General features: G+C 40.4%; 1 protein-coding gene across 5 annotated transcripts in view; it reads right to left on the minus strand.

Moving 5' to 3' along the window:
* The window catches only part of SORCS3 (sortilin related VPS10 domain containing receptor 3), a 692,468-nt gene that overhangs the window by 193,887 nt on the left and 476,179 nt on the right, over positions 1 to 22,402 (minus strand). For all 5 annotated transcript variants that reach the window (XM_087862727.1, XM_087862725.1, XM_087862726.1 and 2 more), the window contains one exon: positions 11,789 to 11,862. In XM_087862727.1, the coding sequence (XP_087718853.1) occupies positions 11,789 to 11,862 (74 nt within the window). The remainder of the gene's footprint in view (positions 1 to 11,788; positions 11,863 to 22,402) is intronic.

Genomic DNA, 22,402 nt, shown 5'->3' on the forward strand with positions numbered 1-22,402 from the left:
ATCTATATTCTAGAAACTATAAGTCGCTCTTGAAAGACATTGAAGAAGACACAAAAAGATGGAAAAATATTCCATGCTCATGAATCAGAAGAATAAATATAGTTAAAATGTCTATACTACCCAGAGCAATCTACACTTTCAATGCCACCCTGATCAAAATACCAATGACATTTTTCAAAGAGCTGGAACAAACAGCCCTTAAATTTGTGTGGAACCAGAAAAGGCCCCCAATCACCAAGGAATTGTTGAAAAGGAAAAACAAAGCTGCGGGCATCACATTGCCAGATTTCAAGCTATACTACAAAGCTGTGATCACAAAGACAGCATGGTACTGGCACAAAAACAGACACATAGACCAACGGAACAGAATAAAGAACCCAGAAATGGACCCTCGGCTCTATGAGCAACTAATCTTTGACAAAACAGGAAAAAACATCCAGTGGAAAAAAGTCTCTTCAATAAATGGTGCTGGGAAAATTGGACAGCTATATGCAAAAGAATGAAACTTGACCACTCTCCCACACCATACACAAAGATAAACTCCAAATGGATGAAAGACCTCGATGTGAGACAGGAATCCATCAAAATCGTAGAGGAGAACATAGGCTGTAACCTCTTTGACATCGGCCACGGTAATTTTTTTCATGATACATCTCCAAAGGCAAGAGAAACAAAAGAAAAAATGAACTTGTGAGACTTCATCAAGATAAAAAGCTTTTGCACAGCCAAGGAAACAGTCAAAAAAACTAAGAGGGAGCCCAAGGAATGGGAGAAGATACTTGCAAATGACACTACAGATAAAAAACTGGTATCGAAGATCTACAAAGAACTTCTCAAACTCAATACACAAGAAACAATCAAATCAAAGAATGGGCAGAAGATATGAACAGACACTTGTCCAATGAAGACATACAAATGGCTAACGGACACATGAAAAATGTTCAAAATCATTAGCCATCAGGGAAATTCAAATCAAAACCACATTGATGACTGGATTAAGAAGATGTGGTCCATATATACAATGGAATATTACTCAGCCATCAAAAAGAACAATTTCTCAACATTTGCTGCAACATGGACAGGACTGGAGGAGATAATGCTAAGCGAAATAAGTCAAGCAGAGAAAGACAATTATCATATGGTTTCACTCATTTATGGAACATAAGAAGTAGGAAAATTGGTAGGAGAAGAAAGGGAAGAAGAAAGGGGGGGCTCCTGGGTGGCGCAGTCATTAAGGGTCTGTCTTCAGCTCAGGGTGTGATCCTGGTGTTCTGGGATTGAGCCCCACATCAGGCTTCTCCGCTAGGAGCCTGCTTCTTCCTCTCCCACTCCCCCTGCTTGTGTTCCCTCTCTCGCTGGTTGTCTCTCTCTGTCAAATAAATAAATAAAATCTTAAAAAAAAATTTTTTAAAAAAAAAAAAAAAAGAAAAGAAAAGGGGGGGTAAACAGAAGAGGGATTGAACCATGAGAAACTATGGACTCTGGGAAACAAACTGAGGGCTTCAGAGGGGAGAGGGGTGGGAGAATGGGATAGGCTGGTCATGGGTATTAAGGAGGGCATGTATTGCATGGTGCACTGGGTGTTATACGCAACTAATGAATCATGGAACTTGACATCAAAAACTAGGGATGTATTGTATGGTGACATAATAGAATAAAAAAATATTATTTAAAAAAACCACATTGAGATACCACCTTATGCCAGTTGGCAAAAATTGACAAGACAAGAAACAACAAATGTTGGAGAGGATGTGGAGAAAGGGGATCTCTCTTACACTGTTGGTGGGAATGCAAGTTGGTACAGCCACTTTGAAAAACAGTGTGGAGGTCCCTTAAAAAGTTAAAAATAGAGCTACCCTATGACCCAGCAATCACACTACTGTATTTACCCCAAAGATACAGATGTAGTGAAAAGTAGGGCCAAATGCACCCCAATGTTCATAGTAGCATTGTTCACAATAGCCAAACTGTGGAAGGAGCCGAGATGCCCTTCAACAGACAAATGGATGAAGAAGATGTGGTCCGTATATACAATGCAATATTACTCAGCCATCAGAAAGAATGATTACCCAACATTTGCAGCAACATGGACGGGACTGGAGGAGATTATGCTAAGTGAAATAAGTCAAGCAGAGAAAGACAATTATCATATGGTTTCACTCATTTATAGAACATAAGAAATAGCAGGAAGATCGGTAGAAGAAGGAAGGGAAGAGTAAAGGGGGGGTAAACAGAAGGGGGAATGAACCACGAGAGACTATGGACTCTGGGAAACAAACTGAGGGCTTCAGAGGGGAAGAGGATGGGGGATTGGGATAGGCCGGTGATGGGTGTTAAGGAGGGCATGTATTGCATGGTGCACTGGGTGTTATACGCAAATAATGAATCATGGAACACTACATCAAAAAGTAAGGATATACTGTATGGTGACTAACATAACATAATAAAAAATTATTATTAAAAATGTTAAACGATGAATGAATGATTAAATTATATACCCACCAATTAGAATACAATGCAAGTAATACAAGTTTTAAGTTATGTTTGGAAAGTGTAGAGGATGGTACAGGAAAATGTTGAGGTACATTTTTTTTATTTTTTTTATTTTTAAAGATTTTATTTATTTATTCGACAGAGATAGAGACAGCCAGCGAGAGAGGGAACACAAGCAGGGGGAGTGGGAGAGGAAGAAGCAGGCTTATAGCGGAGGAGCCTGATGTGGGGCTCGATCCCATAACGCCGGGATCATGCCCTGAGCCGAAGACAGACGCTTAACCGCTGTGCCACCCAGGAGCCCCTGAAGTACATTTTTAAAAGTTACAAAATCTTATAAACAGCATGATCTCACTTATGATGAAAACTTAAATATTTATGTTCAAAATTATAATAGGTAAAAAAGTCTATGAAGAAGTACTTGATTTTTTTAAGTGGTGTTCTCTGGGCAATGAAATTATAGGTAATTATTTTCGTTTTATTTTCCTGCCTTTCCTTAAATATCTACAATGAGCTTCTTTTGTATCTATAATCAGAAAAAAAAGTAAAATATGTTTGTTTCTTTTTAAAATTATTTGTGTAGTTCTGGCATTGCCTTTCCATCTTTCCCCACATGTCCAGCCCTTTCTGCTCTGGAACACTTGTTGGTAAGAGGTTCTCTAGAAAGTCTGCATTCCTTTCCAAGCTCTTCCCGGCTTGACACCCTGCTATGGGCTGATCTGTATAGTGCCACCCCCCCCACCCAAATTCAGACGTTGAAGCTCTAACCCCTAAGGATTAGTGTCCTTACAAGAAGCGCCACCAGAGTTTGCTCTCCCTCTCCACCATGTGAGGGCACAGCAGGAAGGTGACCATCCACGTGCGAGGAGAGAGCTCTCTTCAGAAACTGAGTATCTACATCCTGATCTCAGACTTCCGGCCTCCAGGAATGTGAGAAAATAAATTTCTGTTGTATATACTGCCGAGCCTATAGTATTTCATTATGACAGCCCCAGCAGACTAATACGCACCCCTAGCCCAAGCTGGAACAGAACATTCTTCCATTTCCTCAGTGAGAAAAGGGTGACTCCTCCCGTCCGCAACCCTGCATCCAACCTGCATTTTAAACAGCCTCCAAGCCTTCAATTTGGTGTTTTCTCCTTGGGCTGCTCAGCTCACCATTCTTCTCTTCCTTTTCTCCCTAGGCCTCTTCTTGACCCACCAGTTCTCATATTCCCTATTCATGAGGCTGCAGAACAATTCATGGCTATTCATATGTACAGTCTACCCCACTTCAAGTAATTTTTCTTACACTGGATTAGGTGAGTAATGTGGCTATTTTTGAATTCTGTTTAACACATGCAAGTATTTTCAGATATCCCAAGGGCTGGTCAAATAATGATGTCTTCTCCTCATAATAGAGAAGTCATTAAGTATATAGCTCCATATGTGCCCTTAACTTCTGTTGCTCATAGAACACGTATGTGCTAAGCGTAATTATCACATGAGTCCAACACATCTTGATTTCATTCAAAGTGGTGAGCATTTGGTCTTCCTCAGTGCCCTGGCTGACTACCATGGATAGCTTTTGAGCATTGCATTTGCTCTTAGCATTAACATAGCTCTTCCAAGGCCAAGATGCAACCAGACATACAGCATGGGCAGCCCCCAGCAGCAAAGTAGAAACTGATTTCTGCTTGCAAGCTGAGTTTTCACATCTCCCCTCCTGACCTTGCATGTATTATTTTGAATGTAATGCATTTTTAAATTGCTGCACCATTTAAAAATGTAAGGGAGAGCTGAATTAAATATTATTTGTGGCATACCCTGGTTTGCAAAGGGCCTCTAAATCTGATCTCTTATATCAGGTCGATGCCTAAATCCCATTACTTGAGATTGCAAATGACTGTGTTTGCAAAATTGTAGATGCACATTTAGAGGCGGCTTCAAAGATTCAGCCCATAATGTCAACTTTGTTTGAAAAGACCTTGATTTTCCAGGAAGCAATCTCAAGCCATTCTGCCTGTTCCCTAACTCTGTCTCTGTCGTGGATAATGTATTAATAGCCTAAAGATGACCTGCCATGTAGTACTTCAGGAATCATAGTTTCGATGTAAATGAGTTCCTGGATGAAAGGAGCCCATTTTTGAAGCAAAACATAGGATACAGTTCCAGAATAGGTGATATCTACAGAGTTCAAAATTGAGGTAAAGGTACGAGAGGGTTCACACCAACCGTGTTATCTCAAGGTAATCACTCCCCATTGTTACCTCCTGCGTGTCTGCCCGTTGTCTTCTACACCCATAGCTGCTCCTGCACTGAGATGGGTAGGTCTAGGACTCAGACACGGGGGAGTTTTTGCCGTAACTGAAATTAACACTTCTCCAAAAGGGCCTGTGCACACTTGCTGTGTGACAGATCACCATAAAACACAGCAGCTACAAGCAGCAAATATTTATTATCTTCCTGTATCTATGGGTCAGGAATCAGGACGAGACTCAAGTGGCTGCCTGTGCCTCAAGGCCCCTCACAAGGCTTCAATCAATGTGTTGGAAGTCTCAGCTGAAGGAGAAGTGGAGAAGGAACTGCTTCCAAGCACGCTCATGCAGTTGTTGGCAGGGTTCGGCTGTTCCTTGTTGGAACTGAGTGGTTGGACTGAGACTCTCTGTTCCTCACTGACTACTGGCTGGAGACCTCCCCCAGATACTTGCCACATGGGCCTCTCCACAGTGCAGTTCACAGCATGGCAGCTTGCTTTGGCTAAGCGAGTAAGAGAGCACACCTAAGATGAAAACCACTGTCTTTCTGAATCCAAATCTCTGAAGTGACACCTCATCACCTCTGCCACATTCTATTCACTAGACCCAAGTCACTAAATTCAGCCCAAACTCAAAGGCAGGAGATTACATAATGGCATGATCCCAGATGACAAAGACCACTGGGGGCCATTTTGGAAGCTGCTTGCCACAAGGAGGAAATATTAACTATAAATAGACTTATTTTTTGCATATGTTATGGGTGGGAATGTATGTTACCACACAACTTTGATTTTTTTTTTTTGAGAGAGGGGGAGAGAGCAAGCACGAACAGGAGGTGGGGCAGAGGGGGAGGTTGAGAAAGACTCTTAGGTGGGTTCCACAACCAGGGCGGAGCCCAATGCAGGGTTTGATCTCACGACCCTGAGATCATGACCTGAGACAAAATCAAGAGTCAGATGCTGAACTGACTGAGTCACCCAGGTGCCCCAACTTTGATAATATTTTTAATGACAGGTTTTAAAGATATTCAAAATATATGTATTTTGATATAATTATTTCCCTTCTGGTGGTAATCAAACCAAAAATATTAAACCCTAACAATTACCAGTTCCCCCTGCTCCATGTTCTGAGGGATGTGTGCCTAACAAATATTACATTCATTTGCTGGACGGGTGGGGTGAGGTGATGGGTGGAGAAGTAAAGGACAGAGGGTAGGTCACCATACATAAGAAAAGCCTGTGATACCTGGGGAGGAATGTGTAGGTGAAGAGGGGAAGGAGAGCTCTGGAAGGGCACTGCTTTTACAGTAAGCCTCTGTGACTGAGAGCCCATAGAAAGAGGAGGAAAGATGAGAAGGTAACCCGGATGATCAGGACTTCTGGAGACAAATACAGGCAAAGGAGTTTTAGAAAGACTCACTGTGTGCTGTGTGATATAATGCTTCTTTGCAACCCATTTAAGAAAATGTTCAGTAAAAAGCAGTATTGTTCTGAAATGTTTCTGTATTGAATTTGGGTCATAATCACTTAAATGTAACACTCTGCTGAGACTGGGAAAAAACACAATCAAAGTTCTTACTTGGGCTACCTAAACACTGGTGCAAGAAAACAATCCTAGATATTAAAGATATATGCACAAAATATTAATGAAACTATTATTTATGGTAATAAAAAATGTGAAAATTTCCAATGTCCAATAAAAAGAAAACACAGTAATAAAATATATATCTTTATATAATGAAGTATTGCATAGACAATTAAAAACGATGGTTATAAAGATTTTATAACATAAAAATTGGTATAATAGAACATTAAGAGGAGGAAAAGTAGATTGTAGAAATTCACATGTAATGTGTGTACGCTATGAATAAATGAACATATGCAGACAAAAAGAAACTGGGGAAAACAAGAAGAATAGAGCTTGAAAATGCAAGATTGTAATGAGAAGACTTTTAGTCTGCTGTCTTTTTCCATGCCTTTCTCCTTTAAAAGACATTATCCTAGGACCTCCTATCTACTTTTCCTTTTTTCCTACCCTCTCTTATGGCCTTTCTGAAAACCAGGAGAGAGAAGGTGCTGGCACAAACCATCACCAGAAATCTACATTGAGTACACTGACCTTAATCAAAGTACAACAGAGACGTGGAGCCCACCCTGACTGTCCTATACACCAGCCACTAATTCAGCCTGCAACCAGGCATCATAACAGCTCAAAAGAGCAGTCCTCAAGAGACCGTCTTCCTGCCCCTGTAAAGTGGGCTGATCTAAAACCAGTATTACATGTGGAGAAAGGGGAACCCTCTTACAGTGTTGGTGTGAACGTAAGCTGGTACAGCCACTCTGGAAAGCAGTATGGAGGTTCCTCATGAAGTTAAAAATAGAGTTACCCTATGACTCAGTAATTGCACTACTGGGTATTGTCCCCAAAGATACAGATGTATTGAAAAGAAGGGGTACCTGTACCCCAATGTTCATAGCAGCAATGTCCACAATAGCCAAACTGTGGAAGGAGCCAAGATGCCTTTCGACAGATGAATGGATAAAGAAGATGTGGTTCATAATGGAATATTATTCAGCCAACAGAAAGGATGAATACCCACCATTTACAATGACATGGGTGGAACTCAAGGTTCAGTTTGCCAACTGAAATAAGTCAAGCAGAGAAAGACAATTATCATATGGTTTCACTCACATGTGGAATGTAAGAAATAGCGCAGAGGATCATAGGGGAAGGGAGGGAAAACTGAATGGGAAGAAATCATAGAGGGAGACAAACCATGAGAGACTCTTGACTCTGGGAAACAAACTGAGGGTTGCAGAAGGGGAGGTGGGGGGGATGGGGTAACTGGGTGATGGGCATTAAGGAGGGCGTGTGATGTGATGAGCACTGGATGTTACATGCAACTAATGAATCAATGAACACTACATCAAAAACTAATGTTGTACTATACGTTGGCTAACTGAATTTAAATTAAAAAACAATAAAATAAATAAATAAATAAACCCAACACTACATCTATCGACCTCTTATAGGGTTTCTTATACTCAAGATCAGTCATTGTTGCAACCCAAACATCCCAGAAAAGGATTAAGAGTTTACAGTCCCCTATACCCTAGGGTGTATTACTTTATCAGAACATTCTCCTGCAGTGACAGCAAGAAATGGGAACAAAAAAGACCCCAATCTTTCAGGAGACAGAATAATGAGGGGGAAGTTAATAAGGAAGAGATATTGGAGACATGCTTTCTCTCTTTCAAGATTCTATACAAGCAAATGCCATCAGACCAGAGGCATGTAGCGGCCAGCCAAGTCACACCAGAAGAAGTTGAACACCTAGGGAGGGTGAGGGACCATAAAGGCAAAGCTGTGAACCACAAGTATCCACATTAGATGTGCAAAGAAAACAATCTTCCCACCGCAGAATGCGCCTGCCTGTTAAATATCTCCCAATGGAAGAGTGGAAATACTATTCATTTGCAGCTCAGTAGGATATTAAAAAAACAAAACAAAACAAAACAAAACAAAAGAAAACACATACTTTTTCCCCCATGATAGCTTTGCCCAAGCAGACAAGAAAGGCATTATGTTAAGACACACATCCCGTTTTTGTGTTCTGCATACAAATTATAATTGCTAAAGCAGCTGGGGTGATAAATGGGAACATAAGACAGGCCTGGTGATCTGCCTGTTAACCAGGTATCAAATGAGTGAAAGGGTCACATATAAAGAAGGAGTTTTCATGTCAGTCAATACTATTCTCTGGGCATGCATTGGACAGCTGAATCACTCCATAATGTAAGATTCCTAGGTGACCTCTCCTGATGGGGTTAGAGCATCTGGAATTCACAAAGAAAATTTTACCTCCAGAGGAAGCTTTTGTTATTGCTAATGAACATTATGCCCATGCCCTGCCTAACTCAAAGGCACTGTGGGGCACTAGGAGGAAATGGATAACAATGACAGCCCCTTACTCTTCCCAATACATGTTCATAGCCATTACAGCAAAGATGAGGCACGTGTGGTCAGTTCTCCCTCCAGCACCCTTGGCAAGAATTCCTTCTGGATCACAGTGTTTTTCCTACAAATCCCCCCCCCCCCAGGTGCTATTTTCCATCAACTGAAGGTAGCATGGAGAAGAAACTTTACATTCACGAAGGATCTATCCCTAGACAACTGCAAATCTCCAAATTATAGATAGCAATATCTGGGCGATATTACTTGTGAATTGCACATTCACTCTTTGTCTACATACAAGATAAAAGTATTAACGTCATCCTTCATCTCAACGTCTTGTTTTTAGCACGACTACACTCCCTCCTGTGTGTCCCCACCCTCCCCAACACTTAACTGCACCATCTCTCCCAGAGAAGTAGTTTTAGGGCTTTTTGCTATTGTTTTGTTTTGGCTGTACCACTGCACAAGAATTATGTCTCAATAAAGAGTAGAGGGCAGTAGGGGTTAGGCTGAGAAGTGGATCTTTCATAATAAATCAGATCTACTCAATTGTTATCAGATGTCCACAGGTATACAAATCTCATCATCAGGCATGGGATACAAATTTGTGTCCCAGAAAAATGACGACTCACTTAGGTGTCATGGTCTTTGGAAATGCTAATAAGCATAATTCTTAATGACTTATAATGTAGAAATGATAAATCTGATATGCAATTGAAGAGATGAAATTGCCAAATGTCCAATTGATCATATCTGGTCCTTTACAGAACCTTACGAAATTGACAAGAAGAATCTTGTTCCCATTATACAGATGAGGGAACCACGGCTTGAAGAGTCCTTGTATCGGCCAGAGCAGGGCTCTACACCAGACAGATGCACACTTTGTTTTTCCTCAAGGAGGTTCCGAGTGAATGTTTCTAGTCCTAACCCATACAGGCCACGTCTGTTCAACACAAATGGTTAAGAGCTTTAGACAGACACGGATTTTGTCATTGGGGAAAAAAATGTCTATGTAAAGTGAGCTCTTTCACTGCAACTCCTATGACACCTAGAAGAATAATCATGGCAATTATACATCAGAAACGAAGAAGTGATAATTACGAAGATGGAATTGCCAGCTACCACTTGGCTAGCCAGCACGGGCACTAACTTTTATATTTCCCCATGGGGGCATATATGAAAGAATCACAGAGTGAAGGACAGATGAAACACAATTATCAGGACCTGGGGATTTATTCTTTCTGCTACACAAAGGAAGGGGGAGGGCAGACCGCTGCTGGAACCTTCTCTTCTTGCTCTTTGCAAAACATAGGAAAATGCTGCCCATCGTCCACTTAATTTAATTTCCCTCAGAAACGATGACAAGGCTTATCCAGTCTATTGTACTTTCCTTTTCCATCAACTTGACTTCCTAGTCAGCCAACAGCCTTGCCATCTCAAGAGTTTGTTCCAGAAATAGCAGAGGGTTTTTTTTCTTCTCTCTCTCTCTCTTTGAGGGACCTGTGAGTGATGGCACACCAAGAAACTGGTCTCTCTTGGCTGAGCAAAGGGCTGTAGTGAGATAGCTGGAATATCAGAGAATAAATACGTGCTTTTCTGCCTTGGTCTATTAAAAAATCCTAATAATTCTAAACCTAATAGTTCCTAATAGTTCAGACACAATAATAAGTGTAATAACAGTACAGACCAAATAATATTTGGTCTGAAAAGGGCAAAATTAGTGGGGATAATCCAGGTGTTGAGCCAAGAGCACTACCCCCCACTCACTGTGTGAAATCAGTAGGTTGGTACACACTGCGTACTCATGGGATGCTTCTGCAGTTATCTTTCTGAATTCTGCTCATAGTTTTGTGCGTACAGAGGGGCCTGGGTGGGGCCATTGCTTTCAAAGATGTTGGTATGATTATCTACCTATCTATCTATCTGTCTGTCTTAAATCTACCTACCTACCTATCTTTCTATCTATCTATCTATCTATCTATCTATCTATCTATCTATCTATCTATCATCTATCTATACAAAGTACTCACCACCATCCCCCACTACACACACACGCACACACCACCCGCACCTTATATAAGACAAAAATGGCCATCTCATGACTTTTTAAGGGCATTGAACTAAGGTGCTTAAAAAGAGATAGGAAATAGGGACTACTTTCAAAGATTAATTTTGGTTTTGTTTTAATTGAGTATATAATTAAGCATATTAAACACCTGGGTGCATGTTTCCTAATCTCTATTCCTTTGGCCATACCTCTGCTGAAATGAAAGCAAGATACAAGAAGTGTTTTCACATTGCAGCAGGGAAGAACAAAATATAAACTTATACCAAACCACGTTTAGCTTTGTTACCACCAAGGTAAAAATAGCACTCACATATAAAGGAACACCAATTAATAAAAACACTTTCTGATAGGGGGAGGGTTAATTTTCCATTTGGAACATACACTCACTCTTAAAAAAGGCTTTTCAGAATGTGCTTCACAGAAGCTGTTCTGAAGGATTTATCATGTGTGACATGGGAAAAGGATTCTTTAGTGAAATAAGTTTGGAAGGCTGCTTCGGTCTCTGGGTTTCTCCAGGGTCTTAATTACCCTAACATGAACCCGGCATCTTCAGTGAGGCAGACTTAAATAATCATTACTTAAGATTGCTTGACCATAGAAATGCTTAAGAAAGGAGAAGTATTTTGTGGAACTAGTGTTCTTCAGAGTACATTTTAGGAAATACTGCTTTTAGAATGAGTACACAAAATATATAATTTTCCCAAACAAAGGGAGATTAGCAGCCAGCCAACAGCCCCTGGTCATGACCTTCTCATGGAGCACCTTAGCCCAGTGCTTCTCAAACTTTAATGTACACACTGAGTCACTAGGGACCATGGTACACACTGACTCCTACTCAGGAAGTCTCGCCTGAGACTCTGCATTTCTAACAAGTTCCCAGGTGATGCTGATGCCGCTGGTCCGTGAACCACACCAAGTAGCAAAGGGCTAGAACACATGTTGTCTTCAAGTGCTGAAGGTGTCCAGTATTATTCTGAGTGCTATGCTCTGATAATTCTTTATCCAAGAGGGTAACGGGTCTGTGGATGGGGCTTACCAGTAAAACCTGTTGGGTGTGATGCGTTCATGCATGAGTTGCCACCGTCTTCCGAAGTCCATGGAGCTGTAGAGCTGCAAAACAATGAAGTGAGGAAAGCATAAGCATCAAGGGCACGGGTCAACATCAATACACATGGCATCGCCCTCGATAAGGACATTCCAGCACACGAGAGTGCCTAATGCACCCAAGTCGGCATCCATTTTATCTAGATAAAAACCTATGAACACGACCATGCTGTGCTTATCACGGTGACTTCTAGCACCAAGTAGGTGCTCAACATACATCCAAAAGACTCATGTTTTTTGAGCTGAGTGCAGTAAATCCTTTCTGATACCATCCATCATTCTCTCCTTCAGGGGTAAAGTCTTTCATAAAATTCTTATTTTTCTTCAAATTCCATGGTATCTTTAGCTCCACCCAAAACAACTCAGCAAAATTTATTTAAAATTTATTTATTGACTAGCTCCTACGTGTAAGGCACTCTGGTGTATATGAAGGTAAAGAAGAGGTAGACTCTGTGTTCTCAGGGAAATAAACCACATGTAAAAATATTCATCAGCTGGTATCTGTACAAAATACTGTGCTGTTCAAGTTTTATCTCTCACTGCTCCGACACAGAATCTAAATGAAATGGACTCTCCACTGCCAATAAGGATACCACGCTTCTTTAGACTCCCATGTCTTCACAGAGATAAGGCCATGCTTACGCCTAAGTAAACATTACACAAGTGTGGGTGGCTCCCTCCATGCACCCTTTTCCAACCACTTCAAGCCACTCATCTTTCTCCCTTCTCAATTCACTGCACTCATCTTTGGTTTCCACTGAGCACTTATCATGAGGTAATATGTGGTTATGTCTTTCAGATCTGTCTCATTATTTAGTTGTGATTAGACTCCTTCAACACATATAAAGTGTTCACTAAATTCTGTTGAATAAATCAATAATTAAAATAGGCACATAAAAATGGATAACTCATGCAATGAGAAAAAATTCTAGAAGAGCTTCATAACTTTAGAAAAATAAAGAAGAACCCCTGGCATGGCTTATAAAGTCAGATTCCACATTAACTTACTTTATGGATGTAGAGTCTGACCACTTTTTAACACATAAGGGAAAGGCCAACATTCCTATAACAAACTAGCCAAGAGTATGGAGTTTATTTTTAATTGTATGCCTGGAAGTATAATAGCTCTGACATAATAATAATAATAATTAATAATTAATAATAATAATAATAGATGGACCACATTGCTCTTTCACATATGACACTGAAAGGAAGGCAAGGCAATTATGACTAACTTGAATCCTTCCTCTCAAGCATTTTCTAATCTACCATGTAGAGTCAACCACTCCCTCCAGGTACCATCGTTATTTTCACTGTCTGCCTCTAAGAAGCTGTTCACATCAAGGCAATACTGGTTGGCATGCCCCTCCTGCCGTTAGGCTATGAGTCATAAGAGGGGCAGGAATCATGCCCAAATCACCTTTGTGTATCAGTGGTTATAGAATACATATACAGGTAAGCACACAAACCTCCTATTTCACAGTTAATGAAACTCCGTCTTGGGGAAGTTTTGGTCAAAAGAACCAGGATTTAAGTTTGCTGATGCCTGGCTCCTGTCTTCTTCTATGGAATCATGGTGCCTAGTTTATAATGAGAATTCTATTATGTTTTTGTTCTCCACACTTTCACAGTTGGGGAAATTGGGAAAGGCAGAAATAGATGGGCCTCAAGTTTATAGAAATGAGGTCGGATGAAGTATCTTCCCATTATTACATCCCCAAATACTGTTCCCCTATAAGGATGTGCTATCTGGCATACCACACCCAGGTAATGCTGCCATCTGTAATGTTGAGTCCATAATCTTGCAACTCATACAGAAATAATTTTTTAATGAGCTTCTGGTAATCTCAAATAAGCCTTAGGGGACTTAAAGAAGTTTTAGCCCATTTCAATTTAATTCAAATATTCATTGGACATTGATTCCATGAACTACATAAAAACATCTCTTTTTGTTCAGTAAATAGCAAGGAAATATGTGCATGTGTGTGTTGTGATATATTATCACATTATATATATATATATATATATATATATATATATATATATATATATATATATATATATATATATATATATATTGAAACTCAAAATGTCCTACAAGGTAGTTAAGGAGATATATTAGCATTCCCATTTTATGAATGAAAATACTGGTTCTTGGTTCTACAAAGTGACTGTAACAACTGTATGAAAACCAAGATGTCAATCCTGATTTAGCTGATCACAGTTTATACTATACTTCACCAGCTCTACCAACTCTCCCAGTATTTACCCAAACTGGGTTCCCATGCCATCAGTAAGCACTAACTACTATGTGTATTCAACTCTGCATATGAGAAAAATAGGCAAAACTATCCCCCATCACCCTTTGTCCCTTTCTTTATTCACCAATGTAGTGAAGAAAACAACTAGCTCTATGCCATTAAAATTATAGAACACACAGAACGACATCCAATTCTTCAGAAAGCAGAAATGACAACCCTTCCTGAACCTCAACTATACATACAAAATCTCTACCTGCCTTCTGCCCTGTCCACACCAGCTATCTCTAAAGGTCTAGATATATTGTTCCAGGAAGCCTCATTGTTCCATTTTCACCCCTGTTAATATTTCCCATCTCTCAATTTGTACACAGATGACTCTCAAATATACATACACCACACCAAAGTGGAAAACAGGCCAAAGACTAGAGCTCTAGAAGTTGAGAAACAGGCAAGATTAACAGGAATGTAAATGGAACAATGAACCTTCCTAGAACAACATAGCTGGAGCTAGGCCTCTGGAGATAGGTAGTATGGACAGGAGAGAAGGTGCATAGAGATTTTATAGGGTGAAGAAAACAATAAGAACAAAAGTGTCAATATGGTTGAAGTCTTGAACTTGGCTAATGGGGGAAGCTTTTAAGAGGAAGGAGAGATGTGATGACTGTCACTGGCTAAAAGGAGGTGGAGGCTGTCTGTCCATTTTCCTGTCTGTCTCATTTTCTATACATCCAACTACTTGTGGCTGATCCTATATTTATCTGTATGTATATTTATATTGGGGACAGTGTTGGGAGGAAGGAGAGAGTTGGTAAGGACCAAACCATTGCATTGGAAAGAATATATATATATAATTTTTTTTTTTTTTGCAAGGACTGAGATTTCCATGCAGAGTTTTAAGAAATGGGTCACTCTCCTTCCCATGGCAGGTGTCTGAGAGACAGATGCTCAGACTTAAGACACGCTTCCCAATTAAATACAGAAGAGACTTGGGTTGGAGCCTTCTATAACCCAAAGATATCAGACTCTCTGTCAGCCCAGATCCCGATCATAGAAGCAGAGCCCCAAATCCTGTCAAATAAAACCCAACATGATTGTGTCTTTCTCTGCTGCAAACTCTAGAGACAAGCCAGGGAAGAACCATGGGGGTCACACTGACACTGCTGGAGTCTCAATCCTCCAGAGAAATTATTAGTCCCTCCATCATGGAGGATCCAGTAGTGGCAGAATGCCCCCACCACAGCTCCTGCTAGGACTCACCCTTGGGAGAAGCATGGCTCCTCTCATCTCAAGCTCTTCCTAACAGAGAAAGAACAAGAGATCAGCTGCTGATCTCCTCATCCAAGCCTGTTCCACCTCCTGCTCCCTTGTCTCTCGTTTTGCTTTTTCAGCTCTTCCGTTTGACTGATGGGAGAAAAATTAAATTGAATTCTCTGCCTAGAGGCTGATTAGATGAACAGAAAAAGCAGGCTCCTATTCATTAAGAGCCTTTGGTTAGATACCTTGTCTCTCCATCCACAGTAAGTTGCTGAGTCTGAAATGAATTTTATTCTACCACAAGCTGGATCTTTGCAGTCTCTCCATTCACGTACGTGTTCATCCATTTCTTCCTTCCTTCATTCATTGACTAAAAGTGTATCAAGAAACCACTATGCTTTAAGCACTGAACTAAGTGCTGGAATTACAAAGGTTAAAAATGCCATGAACAGTGGAAGACAGAAATTCAGACAATTACACTGCTAGGCAACGTATGTCATAATATTATTACTAGTTATCTCCACAAGGGTAAAATTGGAAGCCATTGGTATTTTTTCTCTTGGTTATCAGGGTCTTTAAAATTATTAGGAACATGCATTACTTTAGTAATTTAAAAAGCTCTAACATTCAAAGAGAATGCCTAAATTCTTTATTTAGGCAACCATTCAATAGTAAGTGTTACAAGATCATTTAATGATATGAAAATGCTTATGATATATTATTTATTTTAAAATATATTGCAAAACATGTATACATTGACACTAATTTATTTAAAGTATTGCAAAAACTTGAAACACATCAGAAGGAAATATGCAAAATATTAGCAGTGGTTATTTCTGAATTGTGGGACCATGGGTAACACATACTTTTTAATCTTTCTATCATTTTCAAATTTCTTTACAATGGATATATTTCAATAGTAATATAAGCCAATGTTTTATTCTACTTATATTTTTATAATAGTAATTTCTAATTATAATGTATACGTTATATTTACCTTTAAAAATTTAAAAGTCCAAAAATTAAAATTCCAATTTTTTCCAAGAGGGACCTGGAATCAGACAAAGCAATATGGGATTTTCCACAAAATGGTATTACACAGAGATCATCATGGATAACGGTGAATCCTTCCTAGGACAAGCAACGTATTAGCTCGCATGCTGTTTAAATAGTCCTGCATGGCTTCAACCCAATGTGCTTCATACAACACTAAAATAGATTTTCCAAACATTAAACATCTTCAGAAACATTTCTTGTTTAGGGGTGCTTGGGTGGTTCAGTTGGTTTTAATCCTCCGACTCTTGATTTCAGCCCAGGTCATGATCCTAGGGTCATGGGTTCGAGCCCCACATCAAGCTCTGTGCTAGGCACAGAGCCGGCTGCTACCTCTCCCCCTCACTCTCTCACTTGCTCTCTCTCAAATAAATAAATAAAATCTTTAAAAAAACATGGATGGAACTGGAGGGGATTATGCTAAGTGAAATAAATCAAGCAGAGAAAGACAATTATCATATGGTTTCACTCATATGTGGAACATAAGGAATAGCACAGAGGACATTAGGAGAAGGAAGGGAAAAATGAAGGGGGGGAAATCAGAGGGGGAGACGAACCATGAGAGACTATGGACTCCGGGAAACAAACTGAGGGTTTCAGAGGGGAGGGGTGGGGGGATGGGTTAGCCCGGTGATGGGTATTAAGAAGGGCACGTATTACATGGAGCACTGGGTGTTATATGCAAACAACGAAGCATGAAACACTACATCAAAAACTAATAAAGTACTGTACGATGACTAACAAAATAAAAGAAAAAAAGCATTTCTTATTTATACAAAGTTACATATATGAGACTGTTCTCCTCCCCATCCTGCCTCATGATGCCCCCTCCCTGTAAGGATGACATTCCTGGACCTTTACCAGAGAACAAACCAGATGCTCTCCCCTCCCTTCTTCCCCTATGTGTCATGGTCTCATATCTCTTAACAACCACGTATTCAGTGGCAACACACACACACACAGAAAGCCCTAAATGAATCATTGGAACAGATGGAAAATATGAAAGAACACGCTCTTTTCCTTATTGATCCAGTTATTAGTTCCCTAATTACATCAGCCTGCCAGGGAAAAGCATCTGATAGCTGAAGAACTAGAGGCAATCTAATCAATGTAATATTCCACCAGAGGAACAACAAGTTGTAGCTGGAAAGCTTAAGTCCAAAGAATGATATGATTTAATTAGGACGTTATTGCTTGAACTGGGTCCCCCCAAAAAGATATGTTGAAGTCCTAGCCTCTAGCATCTCAGAATGTGACCTTATTTGTAAATAAGGTCTTTGCAGATGTAAACAAGTTAAAATGAGGTCAGGGTGGGCCCTAATCCAATATGACTGATATCCTCATAAGGATAAATTTGGACACACAGGAGCAGAGGGAAGACAATATGAAGACACACAGAGAGAAGGCCACGCGAAGACAGGGGATTAAAGTGAGGTGTCCACAAGCCAAGGGATGTCCAAGACTAATGACAAATCACCAGAAGCAAAGAAGACACAAAGAAGGGCTCCCCTTTAAATTTCAGAGGGAACATGGCCATGCCAACACCTTGATTTTGGATCTCCAGCCTCCGGAATTGTAGGACAATGAATTTCTATTGCTCCAAGTCACCTAATTCGGGCTACTCTGTGACAGCAGCTCACGTGAGACTAATATAATTGACCCTTGAACAACATGGGTTTGGACTGAGCGCATTCACATACACACAGATTTTTTTTTTCGATAAACGCAGCCTAGTGCTGTCAATGTCTTTTCTCTTCCTTATGGTTTTCTTAGTAACATTTTCTTTTCTCTAGATTGCTTTATTGTAAGAATACAGCATCTAATACATGTCACATAGAAAATATGTGTTCACTGACTGTTTATGTTATCAGTAAGATTTCCAGTCTACAATAGTCTGTTAGCAGTTAAGTTTTTAAGGAGTCAAAAAATATACATGGATTTTCAACTGCACAGGGGGTCAGTGCCTCTAACTCTTGTATTTTTCAAGGGTCAAATATACAGACATCTTACACCTACCACCAAGAGTAATACAGTTCTCTACTTTTGTTTTTTGTTTTTGTATTGTTTTTATCTCTATTCCTAGGCATTTAGTTGTAAGACCAGAAGTCTGGTGTATGACCAGATTGTTGAATCTGTGATTAAAAGCCAAAATCTCATTTGCCTATATTTTTCTCTCCTATACATTTTCACCACACCCCTAAGGATAGTATTTTCTAAGAATAAATATGAATTAATAATGACCATATGGCAGTAACCAGACATACTCAGAAGAGGCAACAAACTATGCATTTTATGGGAGTTTTTGGTGATCCAGCCAGATTCCCTAGAGCCAGCATATTGTCCATAAAGAGGGAAGAATGGCTTGGAACACATTTATATAAAAGCTCTCCCCTGTAGCAAATTCAAACTTAATGTACAGCTGTCCTGATTTTTTTTTTTCCTCAAAGCCTATGGAATTTTGGTAGCATTCTGCTGAATTGTGGTCATGATGGTCTTTGTCTTTCAAATAAAATGAGGCTGGTTTCTGTTAAAAATAAGGTTTCCGCACTTATTTCCTTGGTAGCCACAGAGGATGTGGTAGAGCTGGCTGGGCTACGTAGGACTACAGGGAGAATCCCCTGTGTTGCGGTAGTATTTATGGAAGGTAGGAGAGAAACCAGGGTCACACAGTAGCAAAGAGTCCTTTCCAACATGTGCTTCTGGTTCCTTCCTCAGATATTCTCCAAAAAGCCTTTCCCATGAGAACTGGTGGGGACAACCCCATTCAATGTCCCTCTCTCTGGGTACAGAGCTGTCCTTAGCAGCTTTTTTCCCTTGCCCTTGACAGATATAAGGCATAAATATATTTATTTTTAAAATAGGCATCCACCTAGTATTGCCATTCTTTTGTAGAAGGCAACATTTTTCTTCTCTTCTCCAAGATTTCTAACCATAGAGGTCTTCTTTCTCTCAAATGGCTTACATCAGTCACTCCTTTGTTTAACAAATATTGATCAAATGTCTATTAACAACCAAGCACTGTTCTACGGGTTTAGGATACATCAATGAACCAGACAAAAGGCTCTGCCCTCAGGGATCTTACTTTCCAGTGGAGATCAGGAACTCAAATGCCCTCAAGTCTGTAGCATGAATGTGTGAGGGAGGTGTAAGAAACGCGGTACCACTGATAGTATTCTTTAGACACACGATCATTTTGCTAGCACTTCACACATGAAGAAACTTTCTTTTCTTACTCAAGAAGATGATTTTCCCCACTTTTATTGAAACGCTTGCCACGTGAGGGCTATCTTTTGTTTTCCTGCTTTTGATAGAGACACAAGCTCAATATATGGCTTTCCTCTCAACTCTAAGGAAAACAGGTGCAAGTGTGATAAACTGTCTGGCAGATGACATTTTCCCACAACACTGGGGAGAAACAGGGAATCCAGAAAGCTCATGCTCCATCTAAAAACGGGCTTAGCTGTTCCTTAGCTGGACAAAGAGAGCTAATCTAGTGTGGTCAGGCTTTGTAATTTTTCAAGGGGATTGGAATTTCAGATATTTATGAGAAATCTCTGTATTTTTCAGTTTTGGCAAAAATATTAAAAATGTATTGCAGGGCAAATGAGATGTATTGATTTAGCTGGCCACGGATTGCCTGAGGGCCACCCATTTGTAACCTGAATTTTAGCATAGTAAACATACAAATGCCTGAAGGAGAGAATGTGACTATTTGACCTTGAAGTAGGGTTACCAGATTGAGTAAATAAAATACAGAATGTCCAGGTAATTTGATTTCAGATGAAAAATAAATAATTTTTTGTGTAAGTAGGTAACAGGTTACAGATCCCATGTAACAGTAGGGATCTGCTTGTGTTTTTAAAAACATTGTTATTTACCTGAAATTCAAAGTTATCTGTGTTTTATTCGTGTGTCCTGTATTTTATCTAGCAACCCTCCCTTGAAGTCTCCCCCATTCCATTTCTAAGCATCTGGAACATAAGACACATCCCCTTATGCTATGTGTCTCTATTCTCTGACATTGGATGTCCCCAAGTGAAGAATTGTAAATACTCCCCGTAGTCTATTAACTCACATCATTACTCAACTTATTTAGTATTCCTTAAGCACCTAGCATGTGCTAGGCTCAGTGCCAGGTTTAGTGATCCAAAGATGAATAACACCAGGTTCCCTCATCTCCAGAAACTCAGAACTTCGGTGGGAAGACAGACATGTCAACAGATAAGTGCTACACAACTTAACGAGGCCGATGCCCACAGAGGTGGGCAATGGCTGGGGGAGTGTACAGGAGTGGTCAGTGCTGCTGGGTCGGGCACTGTGCCATGGGCTGAGTCATCATGAATGAGTAGGAACTGGCCTGAAGGATAAGTTCCCCCCAACCACTGCAACTAACAAAGGTGAAGAATTCTGGTCATTAGGAAAGATGTTGGAAATAAAACAGAAACATTATCTCATCCTCCAAGAGTATCATTTGCTTGGCCCTGGATCAGCGCACATTGGTCTAAGTGCCACATCAAAAAGGAGAAAGAACAGAGAAGGAAAAGGAGCCAAATAAGGTCATCTAAAGGGTGTAAGAAGAAGAGGAGGAAATAACTGCATGAGAGTGTGGGCTGTGGGTAAAACGAAGGCTTCAGGATGAGCAGCAGGAGTGAAGCCTGTAAGAGCAGGGAAGTAGAGGCAGATACACACTCATTCCTCGGATTTGGAAACACCCTCCCTCAAAACCTAAAAGAGGCAAGATTAAAACACTGAACATGAAGAACTACTTCTAAAAGCGAGTTCATAAAATACGCTACTGTAGGAAGTTGGTGAGAAAGGCACAGGATATCCTATAAACAGCATCAAATACAAATTAAGACTCCATGCTTCTCAAAGTTGTTCATCCAAACATCTCCCACAGCCAAAGAGAATACAGCTCTCACCAGGAATCTGAGGGTTTGGCCTTAAGCAGTCTGATAGAAGGATAAAGATCTTCATATCTCTTAACTCTTACCTTGAACTTCCATGGATGTTTTGTAGTCTATGCTACTATATATACGTGCTTAGAATACAAGATTAATTTTTTCACAAATCTTCAGGTGAGTGGACCCTCTAGAAAGACACTCTATATCTATCATACTTACTCCCTTTCACCACTGCCCCCAGGGGTGCATTTTTGAGACAAATTTGAAGAAGAGGGAGAAGGGATACCAAGAAAGTCTGGTAAATATGTATGACTCCTCGGACTTACCCTCCTAACTAGGACTCCAATGTCAGAGGCCATGTGTACATTTGAATAACAAAAGCCTTCTATATTTCCCAAGTCAGTATCCTAGTCTCTGATGGAGGTGCTAGCAACTTAAATGTCCACTTGAGAACACAAAGCACAGATCATGCTCACCCCCACTCTCCCAGTGCCCCCCACCCCTCAGTATAGAGTGCTTCCCCCCTCCCACTGGGCATGTAGAAACTGGCTCATAATGGGACTGATGTCTACACTCTGTCAAAGAGGTGACACTATGCTCATATGCCCCCTGCCTATTTCTCCAGGATTCTCTTCTCCCCCTTATTTTCCAAGTTCCAGCCACACTGGTTTTCATTTGGCTTCTCAAACATGTCGTGGGCTCTCCAGTCTCAAGGATTTTGCACATGCTATCCCCTCTACCTAAAATGCTCTCCTGCCACTCTGCATTTCTCCCTCTTTCCATTCACGTACTGAACTGCTATTCACATGTCAGGTATCAGCGGAAATAACAGTTCCTAAAGGAAGCCCTCTTTGGTTACCTCCTGACCATGTACCTTCTGCCCCCATGGCCCTCTAGTCTCTTATTTCATAACATTCATCAAAATATGAAATTACAGGGGCGCCTGGCCCACTCAGTTGGTTGGGCATCCAACTCCTGGTTTTGGCTCAGGTCATGATCTCAGGGTCATGAGACTGAACCTCCATGTCAGGCTCTGGGCTCAATGCAGAGTCTGCTTGTCCCTTTCCATCATTG

Source organism: Ursus americanus, chromosome 6 (genome assembly GCF_024610735.1).
Source record: "Ursus americanus isolate L20-20 chromosome 6, mUrsAme1.1.p, whole genome shotgun sequence".
Classification (NCBI taxonomy): Eukaryota; Metazoa; Chordata; class Mammalia; order Carnivora; family Ursidae; genus Ursus; species Ursus americanus.